The sequence below is a fragment of the Eublepharis macularius genome, chromosome 2 (assembly GCF_028583425.1).
Source record: "Eublepharis macularius isolate TG4126 chromosome 2, MPM_Emac_v1.0, whole genome shotgun sequence".
In the NCBI taxonomy this organism is placed as follows: Eukaryota; Metazoa; Chordata; class Lepidosauria; order Squamata; family Eublepharidae; genus Eublepharis; species Eublepharis macularius.
Window position 1 is genome coordinate 9,855,316 of NC_072791.1, and position 22,291 is coordinate 9,877,606.

The 22,291-nt window shown below is 46.3% G+C and overlaps 1 protein-coding gene across 1 annotated transcript in view; it reads right to left on the reverse strand.

The window, feature by feature from the left end:
* Positions 1 to 22,291, reverse strand: part of PELI2 (pellino E3 ubiquitin protein ligase family member 2) — a 126,070-nt gene that overhangs the window by 4,749 nt on the left and 99,030 nt on the right. The window contains exons 5-6 of the mRNA XM_054971984.1: positions 3,133 to 3,330; positions 1,293 to 1,481 (exon numbers count right to left, since the gene is read on the reverse strand). Coding sequence (XP_054827959.1) covers positions 1,293 to 1,481; positions 3,133 to 3,330 — 387 coding nt within the window. The remainder of the gene's footprint in view (positions 1 to 1,292; positions 1,482 to 3,132; positions 3,331 to 22,291) is intronic.

The window sequence follows — 22,291 nt, forward strand, 5'->3', positions numbered from 1 at the left end:
AAAAAAAAAAACAGATTTCAGCTCCGAACGTTCAAATATTGGGGTAAACCTTTGAGCGGAGGGTATTTTTCTACAGGGACAATATGGTGATTCTCATGCATGTGCATACCAAGCAAAGAAAAGGTGGTGGGGGGGGGGAGGTTGCAGTATTACCAATGACGACAGCATCCTCACCCCAAAATCCTGATTTTAAGGCATTTTTGTATGAAAATAAACCAATATAATAACTGGAAAAACATGGAGGGGGGAGAGACATTCAGAACCCTTGTGTTCAACATGATTCCAATGCAAGTGGATTGACTGCTAAGAAAAGCAGAAGTCATGCATGTGGAAAAGTCCACCGTTTTCTTGTTTTCGTCAGCCTTCTCAACAGCACCTGTGCCCTATAAACATTGTATGTAGAAGCCATTTAGACAATGGCTGCTTCGTAGCAGAGTTCTACAAATTAAAGCAAAGCAAAGAGGCATCACCATTTCATTTTCTCCTCTGCTTACAATTTTAATTTTACACTTCTCAGGCAGAAGCTTTCCTTGCTTGTGTCTAAAAAGAACGTAGGTAACAAGAGCGAGATACAGCAACAGATCCCATAAGGGGCACCCTGTTAAGAGGTTGAAGCAGAGTCTCCCATGGTCCTTTACAAGAGATCATGTTTATTATGGCATGAAGCCTGACTTCAGCAGCTATATCAAATCGTCTAAATGAACCGAGGGAGGGAGACAATCAATAAGAACGCAACTCCGTTTACTCAGGTTAGACAGAAGGATAAAAAAAAAAAATACAAGAGAGTGTTAGGAGACAAAAATTCAGCCGTGCTCATCTTTGCACCTAATTCACTTCATTAGGACTAAACCTAGCATTTCTTCACATTGCATGTATTTCATGTTCAAAACTAAGCTTTTCTGAAACCTCAGATCCTTTGGCAGGCAATTCTTCGGCAACAAGTTAGGATTTAAATGAAGCTGAAAGGTTAAACTCCAGACACCATCAGGCTCATCAATCACAGAAACCTGAATGTTGAGAAGAATGCAAAACAGTTTTCTCTGCTGAAGTGTACAAGGAGGGCACTAAAAGACAGGGTTCCCCCCCCCCTTTTAATGCCTGCAGAAACTGAAGGGATATTAAGCCGCCATCAGCAGATGATGATGATATTTATAGTCTGTCTCTCTCACTGAGACTCAAGGCAGCATATTACACAGCTTGTGACGAACTGAAAAGCCAATCCTTGAGAGCCCTGATGAAGCTTTTGTCCTCTTTTGGAAAGAGGTTAATTTACCACGAACTCCCCAACTTACTAGCTTGCCTCTTTGCTGAGCAGATCTTGTTTCACGGAGAGTGTATACATCACCGCAGACAGAAATTTCCCGCCAGACTCCAGGTTTAGACTCTTCAGTGAATCCCCCTCTTGGATGCATGACTAGAACGCCATTGGTTGTTAATCCATCCATGTGCCCATCAGGGTTCTTCCACTTTGCTGCTTTTTCCTAGGTGCAATGCCAAAGGGAAAAAAAACCCACCAAAATATCAGCTTTTTGCTGTTGGAAAGGTCCCTGAGGAATAGTGTCCAAGCTCTATACCGATAGACGTTAGCTTTCTGAAGAAAGAATGGCTCTTGCTGGCAACTCTAATCAGCAAGGCATTTAGTAAAAATAATTCAAGCAAAGCACCTGTTCATAACAACAACCTGTCTATGTCACCTGTGAACTTGTCTGGATGACAATGGCATTGGGCCTCCACCAGCCGGCATTGTGAAGTTGCGGGGAGGGCGGAACAGAAATTCGAAATAAATAAATAAATAAGTTCACAGGTTGGTCAGGAAACCTGCTGTGTGCAGGCCTATAGCTACAAGGGCCTATGGGGGTACTGCTTCATTGAAACATGCCATGTTCTTTCCCGGACTTCCTAGCTTCCATTTTTCAAACAGTGTCTAGCTTTTTTTGTTGTAGAGATACAAGGGGAAATGTGCAGGTGGTTTTGGTCTGAATTGCCTGGGAATGAATGAGAGAGAGGAAGTGGTAAGAAGGCTGGAAGTGAGTCAGTTAACTCCATTCGAAGCAAATGCACACCTGATCTGGCCCATCACCTTTCCTCCATGCCCCCCTGGCTTCTTTATTTCTTTCTCTCATCTTTAATGTCTGCAGTGTCAAGTGCAGAAAACTGAAGTGACATTTATACCCATCTAGAGGTTGCTTCCTCTGCTTGCGGTAAGAGATTTGCTTCAGGAGCAGCTGAAGCCATAGGAGGACATGAGCAGAAAAACATAAATATTTAGTTTCACTCAGTCTAGTACCTACTGGTAATCATTAATTGCAAGTCACCTTCCTCTCACATGTTTATGCAACAAAATGTACACCTCTAGAGTATGTGTAGAATATTTTTTACTCAATAACTACTGTCCATCTCTTGTCTTCATCTTTCAGCCAGATCAGAGATTAGGGCCAAGAGACTGAACAGGCATACTGCTCTGGCCAGTATAAACTCAAGAACTCCTCACAACAGAAAAAAAAAATAGTACTGTACTGCAGAAGGCTAAAGGTCTCAGGGGTATAACTCCCAGGAAGTCTTAAGCCTTTTTCTTTCTTGCTGTAGAAACACAAGGTTTTGGGGAAGATCTAAATAAATATGAGCCAAGAGTAAACCTTGCCCTGAATGCAAAGTCCTCTGCTCATATGCAAAGTGCTTTTCCCTAACTACACAGTAACCACCTACATGCTAGTAGGGGATAATTGCAAGTTGGGAGGGACTGATTTGCAAGCAGGGGTAACTTAGGAATTTAAAGCACTGATCAATTGTCATCTCCCCTACCCCTCAGAAATTACTTTTCTCTGGATGGTATTCAATATTACAAATAACTACTGCACATGTAAATTGGAGATTAGTAGGCAATAATCTGACACTAACGCCTCAGCTATAGTTTACATTTAGCATATAGTTAATTTCCTTTGTTTTTTTAACCTCCAATTCATTTCTACCATAGATCCTTGTCACATTAAACACAAAAGCCCCTCAAAGATAATATACCAGAGTGAACACAGGCAAGCAACCATTATTTGAGACACACAATTCTGTGAAGCAGTTCTCTATCACAAGCCATAAAGAGTTTTCCAGCGTGCATGGAAAGTGTCATGAACTTACCCCAAGAAATATGTTTTTCGAAGAGTCGAATCCTGCAGCGAAAATTCTGGCCGTATAGGGCGCATTTCTATCGCAGACAATGCGGCATGCAAACCTGGAGATCGTGCTTTGGGTGATCTGAGTTTCATCACTGTTCTGGCTGCCAGAAATCGTATCTGTTACAACAAAGTCTATCGGGCTCTCTGTTGATCTGCCAACCTGCAAGCATCAAAAGCATGTTTCTTAGAGAAAAGCTCTTGGACCCTTTGAAGAAAGTACCGCAGAGGTAGACGACCAAGGAAAATGCATAACGTTAAAGACCCAAGCTAGGCTCAAGATCCAGAGTAAACTTGTATATTCAAGTTAAGTAATTATTTACAAACCTTTTTTATACATGCCATGGTGGGCATGTTACACTCGTTCTGTAATTTTTTGTCTACATGGGAAAATAAACGAGCAAATGCTGCCTCTAATTCAAAGAGGAAATCTCTTGAGCGGCACCTGCACTTACGCCACTTACCTAATCTGGGCCGTTTCCACACTACTCACCTTCATCCGGAATGCTGCGGATTGTCGAGAAAAAAATGCAGAAGACAGTGTCTTCTTGCGCGAGTTTTGCGCGAAGACGCTATCTTCCGCATTTTTTTTCGTGACGTTCCACAGCGTTCCGGATGAAGGTGAGTAGTGTGGAAACGGCCCTGGAGAGATTTTCTCTAATACAGGTCATCTTATGTACCAATGTTAATACTACATATTTTGAGCGAGTGAAACATTGTAAAAAGCATTTCACTCAGTACAAAAGAGAACAAATATTTCAGAGGGTTTTTTTTTATGCACACCCCAAAATTTCCATTTTTTTATTCTCACTGGAAACATCAACAAATCCTCAGGGGAAAAAACTGTCCTTGCCCCCAGTTCCTTCATCCTTTTTTCCAGGTCTTCACATCTCTGAGAACAAGCCAATATTTGGAATCCTGACTTGCAGGTCACTGTTTGATAGTTCAGATGAAACATTAAACTAGATTCTTTGAAAATGGAACTTACAAATCAATGCACTGCACATGAGAGACTGAAGACTTGTTCATCTAAGTGCAGAGTTTGATGTTCCCTTTGAACCAAGCCATGCTTCTTTTGAATGTCCTGTAAAGACTGCCCGATATGTCCCCGCTTTATTGGCTCAAAATAAAATCTTATTTTGTTCTTCTCAACTTTTATTATCCCCGGAGCTCATCTGAATCTTTCCCGTTTGTCATTTTGCTTCTTCAGTTGTTGCACCGAGAACCACTGAACTCCAAACCCAAGAGACTGAAAGACCTAAGACTTCCTACCTTTTCTAGCGTGCAAATCGTCATCAGGGCTAGTACTAGCGACATATTGGTTCTCTCCTGTATTAATTTATAATGCTTATCATGGTGTACGTTGTTCTGTTGAGTTGCTTCTGACTTATGACTTGACCATTTAGCCCATTATCAAAAATCATGCAAGGAATAATCAAGTAATCATATAAATGGGGGTAATAGAACAATTCCTCCGTGACCTTTTCCCAGAGTGGAAAATTTTGGGTGCCAAGCCCACTATGCTCAGTCAGATTGCATAAAACTATCCCATTTCAAGCAGATCTTTTTGCATATTTTTGCCTTCTTTTTCCATTACCCAGGCGTGTGGTGTAGCTTTATACACCTCTGCCAGAGGCCAGAGTGGGTACTACCGAGCAAATGTGTTTGTTTTACCTTGGTTCAAACAGTTATTTCCTTGGCTTAGGCTGGATCAATGACAAAAAAACTTTGTTCTAAAACACTGACAACCTCTAACAGTTAGGTATGAGCTTTGCAGCCCAGCGCTAAGGGGTGGTACAGGGGAAGGGGGGCACAAGGACAAAAGACCACAACACAGCTGTATGGAATAATGAAGGCAACAACTTTATTAAATGACAGCTGAAAGGAGCATTGGCGAGGCATGGGGGACGGATCCTGAGCATCGGCTGACTCACCTGCCAGCCGATGAACTGCAGCACCCCCTCAGCGACACACGGAATGAACAAGCAGGACCGGCAGCCCCTACTTAAGACTGTGCAGGTGGACCTGAGAGGCGCCTTCATTCCCCAGGTCCGCTCTATACCCACACCCACCCTGGCCAGCACAGTGCCCTGGGACTGGCCAGGCCCGGGATATGAAAAAATTCTCAGGCATGGGGGTGGGTGGGTGGGTGAGGCAAACAGGCCACTAGCAAGAAACATGGCAGTTACCATGCCCCTGTACCCCTCTATCACCTCACAGGCCGCAACTCAGGCCCCAGGTAGGTCTGGGGGGGGGGGGGCGTCATATTCTAATAATTCCCTGTATCCCTTCAGTTGAAACATTAATGAAGAAATGTATTTGACTAGACAACTACTTCATATGAATGTGCGATTATGTGCTTTATATTAATGGGTGAGTGTCCCTCTGTTTGTGGAAGACATACATATAAATATAGATATACATTTTTAAATAAATGAAAACAAGCAAGCAGCAGAAGTATGAACAAGTCCACTTCATCACCCCCAGTCTGGACAGATACTGCTCTACTGCTATTTCAAGTTGTGCCACTTGCTTGAAGGCTACAAAAAGTATATATTTTGCCAAACCAGAACTTTGCAAAAGCAGCAACGCCACAAAATTAGTGCTCTAGAGATCCTGGATTACTTTAAGACTGATGTTCCAGCCGGGGGCAATACAGCATCTCTTGACCTTTAATAAATGCCAAGAATTTTTTTTTATATGGCGATTGCGATAGCCACATAAATAGAACCACAGAAAATATTCAAGGATCCAACCATCTGTGAACTATTTTCCTTCTGAGTAGTGCGACTTGGCACCCTGGCGCAGGGACAAGTCAAAGTTGCTCTTAAAGCTTCTCTTATAAAGCAGCAGCTTCAGAGGCATATTATGGCATAAATACTATTATCAGTTGTTCCGCTGGGAGAAAGATCACGATGGTTAGAGAGTGGAACAAATAGATGGAAAGCACTGAGCTTTTGTTACAGCTTTTAACTTTTACTAAATGATATATACATTCATCCTGCCCTTGAAGAAACAAATGTTTACCTCTTGGAGCTGCACCAGAATCCAACATCAGCCAAGACAATATTATGAGCTTCCTAGAGAACAAGGAAATCAAGAGGCCTTGATTCTATAGGTTTATAAGGTATAGGAACCAAAAGGAACTCTGAGGAAGACGTGTTAATGTACCTGAATCCCTGGCCATTTAATAAATCTCTCTTCTAATATCTCTCCTCCAATATTGTGGCCCTGTCATGTCTGCATACCATTCATCTTTGCCATTCATATGTTCTCTGTTCCCTGTATTGATTTGATCATACTGTGTAACTATATGGTCTCTTATTATGCTCATGTACTGTAGCCATTATATTCATGCCATCTCGAGCTTGCCTAAAACCGAAAGCACTAATGTTGAGACTGTTATCTCTGAAGCCTGCTACTGACCTTGTACTAAAATGTAACTCTCCACAAGAGACAGAGGGAGTTGAATTCCTTGTAATATTCTGGCTTTCTCTAGCCAGACAAAGCGATTGTGTTTCTCATGAGAACTGGGACTTTCTCACCTTTTTGCTAACTGCCCCCGGGGAGGGGGAATCCTGCTCCTTATATCAAAGTGTATCTACTTGTATTCTCATTCCTGCCAATTTCCTATTCATCTTTGGAAGGACCTGTGAACTTAATGGATCTCTATAATAAAACCTTTTCAACCAAGATCCTGGAGTACGTGCTGTGAGGGGTTTGGGGATCTATCTGTCATGGACTGCCATCCCTGACAGGCCCCTTCTTACACGCCAGCGGTAATGCCGATTGCCACCTTGAGGTCAGGTAGCAATTTCCCCCAGGCCAGTTTGGCTAGGGATCCCGACAGTGTTTTGCCATCTTCTGGGCATGGAGCAAGGGTCACTGGGGTGTGTGGGGTGGGGGGAGGTAGTTGTGAATTTCCTGCATTGTGCAGCGGGTTGGACTATGATTCTATTTGCTACGCCTGCAGATGAAACCACTGGCACAAAACATGGTTAAATCACTTTTAGTTGGTTTATTAGCTTCCATAAAAAACAGAATCTAGCCACACTTACTGATACTCTGCTCACACTCAGACTTGATTACTGCAATAAAGTCTACACGGGGCTGCCTATGAACACTGTTTTGAAACATCAACTGGCCAGAATGTAATCAAAAGGAACATCTCTCAATAATGAGAAACCTTCACACCTACCAATTTGTTTCTGTGAACAATTAAAATTGCTGGTTCTTATCTTTAAAGACCAAAAATACATGAAGAACTAGGCTAATACATGAAGTACATGAAGAACTAGGCTGCCTCTTATCTGAGCCTTGCTGGTGGCTATGCACAGACTGTGCTCTGCTCCCACAACTTCAAAGGAGAGGTAGGTGCCTCGTGGAGACAGGACATCCTTTATTGTAGAGTCGTGACTGTGAAACGGCCCCTTGGATACTCACCGAGAAGGGTCCTTCTCCTCTGAGGAAAGGAAGACATCTTGGGTGTTTCCCACCATCCAATCGGGGAGGCAGGAAGTTAAACTTTCTTCCTCTTCCTTTGGTGTGTGGGACCACCCTCTCTCCTCAGTTCGGGTGATTCCCCTCAGCAGTATTCCCTCACTCTATTCCTAAACTGTCGGAATAAAAAACTGTCTCTCTCAAGATGGAGAGGAGAACACAGTCAGCAGAAGAACACATCAACTAACAACCACAAACAGTCGACAACTAGTCGAACCAGAAGAACACAACAGTGTAAACACAACTGAACTGTAGAAGAACATATAGAGTACAACACACTGTACTGACACAGAACTTGCGAGGATCCTGGGAGGGCAAGATGTCCTCCTTTCCTCAGAGGAGAAGGACCCTTCTCGGTGAGTATCCAAGGGGCCGTTCTCCCTCTGAGGCGGAGGACATCTTGGGTGCTCCCAAAGCAGTTCCCTATGTCCTGGGTGGGATGGATCCTTCGTCCTCTACTACGTGTTGAAGTACTCTACGTCTGAAGGCAGCATCAGCCGAAGCATACGTGTGCAGGTGGTAGTGCTTGATAAAGGTAGAAGACGAAGACCACGTCGCGGCCTTGCATATGTCCTCTAATGAAGCATTTTTTCTTAGAGCTGCGTTAGTAGCTGCGCTTCTTGCCGAATGTGCCGTAATCCCCGACGGCACGTCTATCTTCATGGCTTTATACGCCTCCTGAATGCATGACTTTATACTGTAGGCAATAGCGGCAGACGACATGCGGTGGCCCATCTTAGGATGCGAGATGTTAACAAAAAGAGAGTCGGATTGACGTAACGACTCAGTCCTGATTATGTACGCCTTGAGGGCCCGTCTCACATCAAGGTTATGCCATTCCCTCTCCTTCGAATGTGTGGGATTCGGACAGAAGGATGGAAGATTAATCTCCTGGGATCTATGGAATCTCGAGTATGCCTTGGGTACGAAGGCAGGGTCCGTCCGTAGGACCACCTTGTCCTTATGAAAAATACACAGTTCCGGTCGGATTGATAAGGCGCCCATTTCTGAGATACAGCGCGCCGAAGTAATGGCCACGAGGAAGATGGTCTTCAGCTTCAGCCATCGCAACGTAATGTCTCTAATGGGCTCAAATGGAGGTCTCATGAGAGCGGACAACACCACGTTCAGGCGCCAAGTCGGGAACCTATGCACTGTTGGCGGGTTCAGCAGAGTAGCCCCTCTAAGAAACCTTTGAACGTGCGGATGTGAAGCCAGCGGGATCCCGTCTAGCGCCGGTAGTACTGTACCTATGGCAGCGACCTGTTTCTTCAATGTAGCAGGACGTAGTCCTCTATCCAGCCCTTCCTGTAGAAAACCCAACACAGTAGTTTTGGAAGGCTGAGTAGGGTCCAATTTCTTACGCCGACACCAGCGAGTGAAGGCTTTCCATGTCGAGTTATAAATTCTAATCGTAGAACTCTTTCTGGATGCCATTAGAGTAGTTATTATTTCTGCAGGGTAGCCTGCTAGCAGGAAGTGTCTCCGCTCAATTTCCAGCCGGTCAGAGACCACCACGCCGGCTTGGGGTGCCAAATGGGTCCCTGCTGGAGCAAGTCCGGATGAATTGGGAGTTTGAGGGGAGGTGCTATGGACATACGATGTAGAGTGGCAAACCATGGCCTTCTTGGCCACCATGGTGCGATCAATATTATTGTCGCTCGCTGCTCCCTCAACTTTCTCAGGACCTTCGGAATCATTGGTAGCGGTGGAAAGGCGTACAGGAGACCCGTTGGCCACTGAGAGTGGAGTGCGTCCGTCCCCTCTGCTCGAGGATGATAGTACCGGGACAGGAACCTCGGTAATTGGTTGTTCCGATGGGAGGCGAACAGATCCACCTTCGGATGGCCGAAGTGTTCTGATACCAGTAGAAAGACCTCTCTCTTCAGGGCCCATTCCCCTGGATGAAGAGCTTCTCGGCTCAGCCAGTCTGCCTGGACGTTGAGGACTCCCCTGATGTGCTCTGCCTGGAGTGATTGTAGGTTGAGTTCTGCCCAGCCGATGATCTTGTTGGCTTCTCGTTGTAGGCGTGAGGACTTGGTTCCTCCTTGTTTGTTGATATACGCCTTCGCAGAAATATTGTCCGTTCGTATCAGGACATGGCTGTGGTCTATCCGGTCTCTGAAGTGCTTCAAGGCTAGAAGGATCGCCCTCATCTCCAATACGTTGATTGGGAGTTTCCGTTCCGCGTCGGACCATTCCCCCTGCGCTGGCTGTCCCTCCAGCGTCGCTCCCCAACCTAGCAGACTCGCGTCCGTGAAGATCTGGACAAGTCGGGGAGATAGGAAACTCTTGCCCTGGCGTAGGTTGTTCTCTATGGTCCACCATCGCATGCTCTCCCTGACTGACAGAGGGAGCTGTATTTTGAGGGTGGATTTGTGAGCTGTTTGTAACTGAAAAGGTCGAAGTGCTGATTGCAGAGGCCGGAGATGATACCGGCCCCAGTAGATGGCTTCTGAATGGGCTACCAGTAGCCCCATTAATTTGGATAGGTCCGTGAGCGATGATGATGGTTGCCTGATTACATCTGAAGCTAAACGGATGAGTTTTGTCTGCTTCTCCTTCGGGAGGAACAGGGAGCCCTCCTTGGTGTCGAGTATAAGTCCCAGGTGCTCCAGTCGTTGTGACGGCTGAAGAGAGCATTTGGTCCTGTTGATTAGAAAGCCGTGCCTCTCCAGAACCTGAATGGTGAACGTTGTGTCCCTGACGGAGGCTTCTCGAGAGGGAGATCTTATCAGAATGTCATCCAAGTACGGATGCAGCTGGTAGCCCCTCTCCCGGAGCCAGACTATAGGTGTTACCAACAACTTGGTAAATACCCTGGGGGCCGTTGCCAGCCCAAAGGGCATCGCCCTGAACTGCAGGTGAGTGTCCCGTATACAGAATCTTAGGAATCTCCGATGAGCTGGGGCAATCGGTACGTGAAGGTAAGCCTCCGTCAGGTCTATTGATGTTAGAAATTCGTCTTGTTGAAGTGCTTCCGCAATGGACCGAAGAGTTTCCATGCGGAATCTTCTCAATTTGATGAACTTGTTCACATACTTGAGATCCAGAATGGACCTCCAGTCGCCGTTTCTTTTGGGAACCGTGAAGAAGATTGAGTAGACTCCTTGCCCCTTTTCCTCTTCGGGGACAGGCTCGACGGCTCCTATCTGTAGCAGATGTTGCATGGCCTGAATTGTGATGCTCCTCTTGTGAGGATCTTTCTTGAGTGGTGAGGTGAGGAATCGCTCCGGAGGAAAGGTAGAAAATTCTATTGCATAACCTTTGGAGACAATCTCTAATGCCCAGGCATCCGCCTTGGACTCTACCCAGGTTTGCTGGAACCTGAGCAGCCGTCCCCCCACCGGAGCGTCTTGCGAGTCAGGGCCTCTGCCCTTTGTCCTCGGAGTCCTGCCTGCCACCACGGTGTTGTTGTTTGTTGAATTTTGGGTGAAAAGGACCCCTGCGAGGTTGTGATCGGGGAAGCGTCCAGTTGCGCTTTGGATCTTGTCGGCTTCTCGGCAATGTGTGATGAGATCTAAAGGATTGATACCCGAAGGACCTTCTCTCTGGTCTTTTGAGGGATTTTGGCAGCGCCTTCTTTTTGTCCTTAGTTTCAACCAGGATTTTTTCTAGTTGATCCCCGAAGAGCTTGCCGCCCTGGAAAGGGTAGGACATCAGGATCAGTTTGGCTTGGAGGTCAGCTTGCCAAACCCGAAGCCATAACATGCGTCGTATGGCTGAAGAAGACGCCAATGCCCTGGAGGTCATAGATAGGGAATCCAATGTAGCATCCGCCATAAATGTGCAGGCCTTAAGTATTCTGTTGGCTCCTTCCGGCAGTCTGCTGTTGTTCTGAGGTAGTAACTGGATCAACCTTCTGGTCCACACTACGGCCGCCCGAGAGACCACAGAGGCTATAGCAGAGGCCTTTATGGATGTAGCCATGGCTTCGTGCGCACGCTTAAGAATTGCCTCACCTTTTTTGTCGAGACCGTCTTTAATCATGCCTTGTCCATCCTCAGAGAGGAGACCTTGAGACTGGAGTGCTGCCACTGGTGCATCTATAACCGGTACCTGCAAGAGCTCATCAGCAAAATTAGGCAAGGCATACAGCTTTTTCATGATATTGGGGACCTGCTTGGTGGCTGCTGGTAGTGACCATTCTGCCTTAAGCTGTCTTTCAAAGAAATCGGGAAAAGGGAATACTCTGGGGTTGTTGTCAGCCCTAGGAAAAAATTCCTTGTTCCCCTTTGGTCTTGACTTGGCCCCCCGTGGGGCAGTCTCCTCCTCCTCCCGTTTCTCAGACTCGTTCAGGTCCAGTGCTGATAGCGTTTTGGACAGTAAGTAGCTGTAATCCTCCATTTGGAACAGCCTAATAGACTGATCGGAGGATGTGGAGTCTAGCTCCTGTTCCTCCTCTGAGAGAAAATCCCCCTCCTCAGAGTCCTCGCCTATGGAGGAATCCCCCTCAGCCCATCTAGGTGTTTTACCCTGCAGCTTTTTGGCCGCCTTGGTTGGCCAGACTGTGGGTCGATCAACCGGTCCCTGAGAGGTGCCTGGGACTGCGGCTGGAATGGCAGGGGAGGGCCCCGGGGTCCCGGTTTGGCAGATGGACCAGAGCTCTTTCCTTAGGGACCATCTGATTGCTGCCAGAAAATCCGGGGGAAGATTAGGAGGAGAATCACTTACATGTCCCTCCAGAGTGCCAGAATCGGAGCCAGGCCGTGTCTCTCCAGTCGGGAGGTTGGCAACCGCGGCGGTGCGGTTTGGCGGGAAAGCAGCCGCTGCGGCTCTTCCCGCCGAAACAGGGCTCCTAGCAGCTGCGCTCGCTCCTGCGTCTTGGTGTTGTCGTGCAGCTGCTTCCGGCACCGTCTGCGACAGACGGGGCCGTTTTTTGGCGGGCTGTTTCTCCTCAGGCACTCTTCTGCCGGGGGGCCGAACAAGCCTCTGAGGCGAGTCGGACCCGGCCGGGCATATTCCCGCCGTCAGAAGGACGGCCTCCGGGGAACAGCCCTCAGCCCTTTCGAGGAAGGAGTCTTCTGAGTCGGATGACTCCCGAGCTTGTCCCTCCATTCTTCTTCGGGCTCCCGAAGAAGCCTTTCCCTCTCTTTCTCTCTCACTCTTTTTTTTTTTTTTTTAAACAGACAAGGACAAGAGAGAGAAATAACACAGGAGAGGGTAGACAGAAGAGGTTACAGACAAAAAGACACTGTGAAGAAAACGCACAGAAAGAACAGATTGAACAGGGTAGCTAAGCTATCCTAAAGAGCACTGCTCTCCCCTGAGGCAGGAAAAGAACTGAGGAGAGAGGGTGGTCCCACACACCAAAGGAAGAGGAAGAAAGTTTAACTTCCTGCCTCCCCGATTGGATGGTGGGAAACACCCAAGATGTCCTCCGCCTCAGAGGGAGAACTTCTTCCTTGCGCTTATTTTCTGGGTGCTCACAAAAATGAGTTTTAACCTTCAAGTAAGTAGAACCCTTTTTTATTCTCCCAGGTCTTGGCATTATATAAATTCTTACTCAATTCCAGTGTCTTCCAGTGCTGATAATGGCTTGGACCCACCAGCAATCTCCACTGACAGAAGGGATTTCTCTGACCTCGTTTCCCTCTTACACTACAGCCCAAAACAGTTCCTGAAATGCTGCTCGCGAGGGACACTGTACCCCTCCAGGAACAGTATAAGGGGGGTCATAAAAATTCCCTTCCCCCCCTTCTGTTCACAGAAATCCTCCAGAAGATCCAAGCCATTCTCTTTATGAATATTTTTTCTGTTCTAAATACTGCTGGTTTTAATTTTCTTGGTGTCATTATGTGTTTGTAGTTTATTATACGCCGCCTTGAAAACTTTTCAGTAAGCAGGACTGTAATGATTTTAAGTGTGTGTGCATGTATCTTTAAATGCTTGGTGTGAGATAGGTGAAGAGTGGGGGTGAAAGAGAGGGATGTGTGAATGATATGATTGGTTGATGACTGAAAGGGTGGGCGGAGTGAAGGCAGTTTTTAGTTACTGAGGGAGAGAAAAAGATTCAGTCAGGGCAAGAGAGGCAAGCTGCGTGCAGCCTTAGTATGTTTAAGCATTTCTGTGAAAAATACTGAGTCTGGTTTTAGCAGGCAAGCTGATGCAGCCTGAGTATTTTTAAGCAGCTCTGAGAGAAATATTTAGTCAGGAGAAAGCAGGCAAGCTGTGTGCAGCCTGAGCTTGTGTATCTTGTCTGAGAGAAATCTAACCTGTGTGGTAGCCTGAACTGTGTGTTTGTGAAAGAATATTCAGTCAGGAGAAAGCAGACAAACTGTGTGCGTGCGTGAGAAAAGGTCTTACTTGTAATTGAGAGAGAAATTAATATCAAAAGCAGGCAAACTGTGTGTGACGCCTGAGAGAAGATCTGTGTGACTGGGTTTAAGTAAAGTAACTTTAAGAATTGAGAAATACTCTCTTGAAATCATCAAGTTTTAGAAATAATATGAAACTGATATGCTTCTTATAAAAACAAATGTTTACTTTGTTTTTTTATATCCCAGAGTATCTGTCATTCCTATATCCCATTCTTATCCGCAGGGCCACACAGTACGACGAAGGAGCTTGACCCTTGGACATGTTACTAAAAGGAGAAATTTAAGTTATTCTGGAATTTAATTCCTGGTGGCAGCAATCTACCAAGAGGGGGCAAGAATAAAAGGCTTAAAGACCAAATCTACCCAAGAGAAAGTAAAGGGTTGTAACAAGGCAAAAACATTTTCAATAAAGATTAGACATTTGCCACTGAGGTGTAAGAGTATACCTGTGCTATTCATTTCGCCGTTTCTGAAGTATTTTCAGAAGATTTATTTCACCAATTTTAACAAACTATGTCAGATTTATTATTTGCTGGAAACACTCGCTACAAAAAACAGACTAGTCCGGGTAAGCTCTTCTACCCTATCTTGCTGTGTGCCCAACATATCTACAAAAGGGGAGGAAATATAGTATTCATAGTAAATGATCCCAGCAAACAAGGTCCATGTAGTTATAGCTCAGCAAGCAGGGGCTCACTATTCTGTGAGCCCTCAAACAGACACAGCAGACAAGGGATTGTCAGCTGACAACTTGAAGCCAGGAATGATCCAACAAAGAGATGCTATGAGGGTCAAGATTGGCAAGAGAAAGCCTATCCTGCTTCTTTGTCATGTATTTGCTGGGATACTTCCGGCAAGTCACTAAGCTCAACTTCAGCTGCTCATCTGCAAAAATTGAGGTAATAGCAATCGACTGACAAGGCCTGCTGGGAGGAACACCAAGACACAGGCTCAAGCATGCTGCCATCAAAAGCACTGCGTCCACTCTCATCTCCATGAGCTTAAAGTAAAAAAGCATCAGTTTGCAGTTCACTGCTCATTTCTAATCTGAGGTTGTCTCAACTATCTGATCTCATTTAGACAGCTTTCTAACCCCTTCTGCACTGGACAATCTTGCCGGTTCAGTTCCCATACTGCAGTGTTTCTTTCATGACCTAATTTGCCGCCATGAGTAGTCACTCCAGCAATTATGTGGCTTTTCCGCAGCTTTCCTAGGAGAACTTATACCCCAACTTAAAAAAAAAATCCATTCTCTAGCCCGCTGTTTCCCCGTGCACACTCTTTAACCCATCTTTTAGTGTTCCACCCTTTTCTGCCCCCCTCCCACCCTCTGCCAGCCCACTTCACTGTGATTGGCCACTGTTGTCTATTCAGCCACTCCTTTCCCCTCCTTTCCATTACTCCCCTCCCCTTTTTTCTCTCCATTTTCTTTTCCACTCTTTTTTATTTTAAATCTAGTGTAGGATCAATGATCCAATGGGTTGACAGGGAGAAATCCACAAAATAGATAGATCCAGCATTCCAACGATGCATCTATTCATCATGTGTGCATAAAAAAAAGGGCTGGTGCTGTGACATCACCAATGACGGCATCAGTAACGAAAGCACCAGCACTCATCAATCATGACACATTTTGATACAAATGGCACCACACTGACCAAACATGAGAGACACAAAAGGGCCCAGAAAAGCTGATTTCGTGCCTTTCAGTTTCACTTCTGGGATAGGGAGGAGTTATGTCCTCCATTTAGAAGGGGCTTCTGTGTGAAGCAGCTTGAGATCGGACCTTTGGACACTTACCATGAAGCATTCTTATCCTCTGAGTTCAGGAGGACATCTTGGGTGATTCCCACCATCCATTCAGGAAGGCAGGAAGTTGAAATCTTCTTCCTCTTCCTTGGTGTGTGGGACCACCCTCTCTACTCTCAGTTCGGGTGATTCTCCACAGCAGTGTAATCAAAGAACTTGAACTCCAACCTAAGACTATAACTACAACTATGAACTAAATTCCTGAATGGAACTATTGCGGAAGAAGAGCAAACAAACAGAACAAGATTAGAATAGAAAATGTAGTTAGAAGAACAAACAGGCGAATATCTTGGGAAGGCAAGATGTCCTCCTGACCTCAGAGGAGAAGGACCCTTCATGGTAAGCGTCCAAAGGTACATTCTCCCTCTGAGACGGAAGACATCTTGGGAACTCCTAAAGTAGTTTGCTAAGATCTGGGTGGGATAAGATCTTCATCTTCTACTACATGTTGGACTACCCTTCTGCCGAAGGCTGTATCTGTCAAAGCGCACATGTGTAAGCGGTAATGCTTGATGAAGGTAGACACAGAAGACCATGTGCCTGCTTTGCAAATGTCTTCCACTGACACACACTTACGAAGAGCTATGTTAGTCGCAGCACTTCTGGCTGAGTGTGCTGTAATGCCAGACGGAACAGGAAGTTTGAGCACTTTGTAAGCCTCTTTGATACAAGTTGTGATCCGGTAGGCAATTGCCACTGACAACACATACTGACCTAGTTTTAGAGCAGTGACATTAATGAACAGTGTGTCTGCCTGACGTATGTTCTCTGTTCCGATTAGATAGGCTTTCGGAGTCCTCCTCACGTCTAGGTTATGCTGCTCCTGTTCCTTGGGGTGTCTCGGATTTGGACAGAAGGACAGCAAGATAATTTCCCGGGAACGATGAAACTTGGAAATTACTTTTGGCAGGAAGGTCGGGTCTGTCCTCAGCACAACCTTGTCTTTATGGGAGACGCATAAATCTGGGTGAATAGATAGGGCTCCCATTTCAGAGCTGTGACGTGCTGATGTTATGGCTACTAAGAAAATGACCTTCAATTTTAGCCATCGCAGAGAAACATCCCTTACTGGTTCAAAAGGGGCTTTCGTGAGGACTGAAAGAACTACCTGCAGGTGCCATGTAGGAAAGCAGTGAACCGATGGTGGATTCAGTAATGAGGCACCTCGAAGAAATTTCTGCACATGCGGGTGAAGAGCAAGAGGCTCCTTCTCCACGTTAGGCACGACAGTACTGATTGCCGCTATTTGTTTTTTCAGAGTAGCAGGTTTAAGTCCTCTGTTCAGACCCGCTTGTAGAAATCCTAGGATACCCCCTAGGGATGGCCTCAGTGGGTGTAGCCTCTTACGTCTACACCACCATGTGAAGGCCTTCCAGGTTGAATTGTATATTTTAATGGTAGATTTCTTTCTGGAGGCTAAGATGGTGTCAATGATTTTCATCAAGTATCCCTTCCACTGAAGACTCTTCCGCTCAATCTCCAACCTGTCAGAACTAGCCACTCAGGATGTGGATGCCATATTGGACCCTGATGTAGTAGGTCCAGTCGGGCCGGAAGGCGAAACGGTGGCATGATGGACATTAGCTGTAACATTGAGAACCACAGTCTCCTGGGCCACCATGGGGCTATCACCTCTGCTCTCTGATCCTGTATCTTCCGGAGCAGTCTGGAAATCGTTGGAACAGGCAGGAAGGCATACAGTAGTCCTTGTGGCCACTGTGAGGTTAGCACATCGGTGTCTTCTGCTCTCAGGTGGAAATACCTTGTCAGGAACCGTGGAACTTGATGGTTCAGGTGTTAGGCGAATAGATCTGCCTCCAGCATCCCAAAGTGATCTGCTAGGAGGAGGAACGTCTCCCTGTTTAGCGACCATTCCCCTGGATGGAGAGATTCTCGGCTCAATCAGTCTGCTTGGACATTGTGTATCCCTGTGATGTGCTCCGCCTGAATTTACAGAAGGCTGGACTCCACCCAGCTGATAATCCTGTGTGACTCCGGTTGTAACTGTGAGGATCTGGTCCCTCCCTGTTTGTTGAGGTAGGTCTTTGCAGCTACATTGTCCGTGCAAATCAGGACGTGGTGTTGTGATATCTGTCCTCTGAAGTGTGTCAGTGCCAGGAGCTTCTTCTCCTTTGTGGACCACTGTCCCTGGACCAGAGTCCCGTTTAGTGCAGCACCCCATCCTATTAGACTGGCATCCGTAATGATCTGAGTCAAGTGTGGTGTGAGAAAGCTCTTTCCCTGCTCAAGATTGGAATTGACGGTCCACCATTGCAAACTGCCCTTGACTGGTTGTGGGACCTGTATCTTGATAGATTATCTCTGTGCTATTTGGAACGGAAAAGGTCTTAGAAGAGACTGTAATGGCCTGGTGTGAAAGCGACTCCAGTAGATGGCTTCTGCATTTGCTACCAGCAGACCCAGGAGCTTGGACAGTTCCATGAGGAGGGAGGAAGGCTGTCTGATAACCGTCGACACTAGGTGTTTGGTCTTGAGAGCCTTGTCCTTGGGCAGGAAGAAACATCCCTTCTTGGTATCTATTAATAGGCCCATGTGTTCCAATCATTGTGATGGTTCAAGAGAACACTTTGTTGTGTTGATTAGGAACCCGTGTTTCTTCGGAAATTGTATTATGAACGAGGTGTTTTGAATGAAAGTTTCCCTGTTGTCCGATCTTATCAATAAGTCATCTAAGTAGGGATGTAGGTGTAGGCCACCTCTTGAAGTCTGACTACTGGAACCACTAAGAGCTTGGTAAAAACTCTTGGAGCAGTCGACAGCCTGAAGGGCATTGCCTGAAACTGAAAATGCCCATTCTCCACACAGAACCACAGGAACTGTCTGTGAGTTGGGGTGATGGGTACATGTAGGTATGCCTCTGTTAAGTCTATGGAGGTCAGGAATTCTCCTGGATGAAGAGCCTTGGCAATGGACCGCAGTGTCTCCGTTCTGAAGTGACATAACCTGATGAACTGATTCACATACTTCAGATCTGGTATTGCTCCCCATTCCTCTTGGGAACCGTGAAAAAGATCGAAGATACTCCCTGTCCCCTTTCACTGAGAGGTACGGGCTCAACCGCGTTGATGTCCACTAGGTGACAAATGGCTTTGATGGTGATTGCCCTTCTGTGAGGATCCTTTTTGAGGGGTGATCTCAGGAATCGCTCTGGTGGAAAGGAGGTGAATTCTATGGAGTAACCATTGGATACTACTTCCCTGGCCCAGGTATCTGCCTTGGAATCCATCCACATCTTTTGAAAGAGAAGTAGTCCTCCCACCGGAGCGGTTTGTGAGTCAGCGCTTCTGCCCTTTGTCCTCTGCATCAAACCTGCTGTTGCAATTCATTTGCTACCTGTGGACCTTAGACTGGAAGGGCCCCTTTCATGCTTGAGTTCTTGCGAAGTTCCAGGAGCATTTTGAATCCTGGTGTATTCTGGGAAGTGTATGCTGTGACCTGAATGGTTGAGATCCGAATGGTCGCCTGTCCTGTCACTTCAGAGATCTTGGCATAGCTTTCTTCTTGTCCTTGGTTTCAATTAAGATTTTGTCGGTCTCCGAAAAGCTTCCCTCCCTGGAAAGGATAGGACATTAGGATGACTTTTGCTTGAATGTCCGCTGGCCATGCTCCGAGCCACAGTAGGCGTCTGGTTGCCATAGTTGAAGCCATGTCCCTAGAAGAAAAGGATAGTGCATCCGAAGTGGAGTCTGCCGTAAAGGTGCTAGCTTTTAGAATTCTATTGGCCCCTTCCAAGAGGCGTTTGCTGTTCCCTGGAAGCAAGTGAATCAGTCTTCTGAACCAGACCACAGAAGCTCTCGAGACAATCGATGCAATAGCAGAGGCCTTGATGGCCATGGATAATGCATCATGGGCCCTCTTTAGGGCGACATCTCCTTTTTTTGTCTAGACTGTCTCTGATGGTCCCTTGTCCATCTTTGGAGAGCAAACCCTGAGACTGTAGTGCTGCTACTGGAACATCAATTACAGGTACCTACAACAACTCGTTAGCAAAGTTAGGTAAGTTGTGCAGTTTTTAAAGAGCATTGGGAAAGTGTTTGCATGCAGCTGGCATGGACAACTCTGCCTTTAGTTGATGTTCGAAATATTCTGGGAATGGGAACACTTTGGCTTTTTCCTCTGCTCTAGGAAAGAATTAAGAACATAAGAGAAGCCATGTTGGATCAGGCCAATGGCCCATCCAGTCCAACACTGTGTCACACAGTGGCCAAAAAAACAGGTGTCATCAGGAGGTCTGCCAATGGGGAAGGGACACTAGAAGCCCTCCCACTAATTGTCCCCCCAAACACCAAGAATACAGAGCATCACTGTCCTAGACAAAGAGTTCTATCTATACCTTGTGGCTAATAGCCACTGATGGACCTCTGCTCCATATGTTTATCCAATTCCCTCTTGAGGCTGTCTATGCTTGAAGTGTATTCCCCTTCGGCCTACCCTTGGATCTCTCTGCTTTGGGTTCCTCCTCATCTCCCACTCGGACATCTTGAAGGTCTAGGGCTGATAGTTTTGGCTAAGAGGTATCGAAAATCCTCCACCTGAAATAGCCTATTAGACTGTTCAACATTGGAGGCCTCCTTCTCCTCATTTTCCTCCGGCAAGAGCTCCCCTTTGTCTGAATCCTCATTGGGTGAGGAATCCCCCTGGGCCCATCTGAGTGATCAATCTAGGGATGATGCCTGGGGGTTCTTCCTGGCAGCTTTGGTTGGCCATGAACCTCTGGGGTCCCTATTTCCCCTTGAGGTCCCCGGAATTGATGTGGGGGAAGCATCGTTGGTCAAGGGTGCTTCTGACTGGCAAAGGGACATTATTTCATCTCTCATTGTCTGCCTCATGGCAGACAGGAATTCCGGAGGCAAAATAGACTGTGAAGCACTTATATGGACTTCCTGAGTCGTCAGGCTGGAGCTGTGTGTGCACAAGTTGATATTATGCCCATTTTTCTCCGGCGAGGAGGCTGGCAAGCATGTAATTGCTCGCAAGCAGAAAATCAGTTGCTGCATCTTCAATTCCTACCAAAAATGAGCACTGCCTGTTGGTGTCGCTCTTAGCTGGCTGGCTGTGGTGTGCGCTGGCAACTGTCTCCCTCTTAGAAAGCTGGGGGTGTTTGTAGGGCCGAGGATCTGCTGCAGCTGCGTGTTGGCTGGGTAGCCGCTCAGCCCTGAGAGGCTTGTCGGCGCCGGCTGGGTCTGTTTCCGCTGCCGGAAGGACAGCCCCCTGGGAACAACCCAAGGCCCTCTCCATAAAGCTCTCCTCGGAGTCCAATGACTCCATTGAGGCCATTGACCTCTCCTTCTTCCCTCATCCTCTTCTTATTCCTTCCCCCCCCCCCTCCCAGAGGGATAGGAAGAAGAAAAAGATAAGAGGACAAGATTGAGAGAAAAGAAACTAGTAAGAAGAACAGTAAGGAAGGATTAGGTGAAAGACAGAGGTAGCAGAGCTAGCCTACGAATGAACTGCTCTCCCCAGAGGCAGGAACAGAACTGAGAGGAGAGAGGGTGGTCCCACGCACCAAGGAAGAGGAAGAAGATTTCAACTTCCTGCCTCCCCGATTGGTTGGTGGGAATCACCCAAGATGTCTTCTGCCTCAGAGGGAGAATGTTATAGGGAATTTCTCCCCCCTTCACTCCCCCCCCCCGACAGAAACAGCACAGTAAAAGTCTCAGCCATTCCATACTTCTAAAGGGCAGTTATAATCTTCCTAAACGTGTCAGGTAAACTGCATGACCACCACCAACCACTGCACAAATTTTCTGCCACTCATTCACACAGGCATAATAGTGGCAAAAGAAGATACATAATACATAACTTATTACTAATCTTGACCCAAACCCCAAGAGCCCCAGCCGAAAGCCTCTATCTCTGCTGCAGAAACCTTGTCTTTACATTGTGGATCCCTGTGAACGGTCTAGGAGGCTCCTAAGCCTCTAGCACTGGTGATGCTAAAAAGGTGCCACAGGCAGCCTCATGTCAGCCACACTGAGTTTTCGAAAGGGCAGACAGGGTATCAGTCATGACAGAGGTCTGTTATATGTACTTCATCAATGCACAGATATGACCAAAGATACTTACATTACACCCAATATATAAAAGGGAAAAAACCCTAAAATCCTCATATGGTATAAACAATGGAAAACCAACTCTGCAAATGAAGTTCTAAAACAGTATATTAAATTAACTTATTTGTTGGTGTTTCTGGAAAAGCCCGATAATCTATTTGTGGGCCTTTGTAACTCCATATATTTACAGCTGAATTAATTTACTATTGAAAGATATCTAGAAAATATCATTAAATGAAAGGTATAAATAATGCAGTCCCCGCTAAAGCCCACTGTGAATATTTTCAAGAGAGCAAGAATGGGGCTGTCTGGACAGGAGATCGGTTTTTTTGATGGTCTATGGAACGTCTCTGCTCTTTTGTCAACAGCAAAACCCAGTGTTGAATGCTTTTTTCTATACTGAAGTCAAAAACTTCAACAA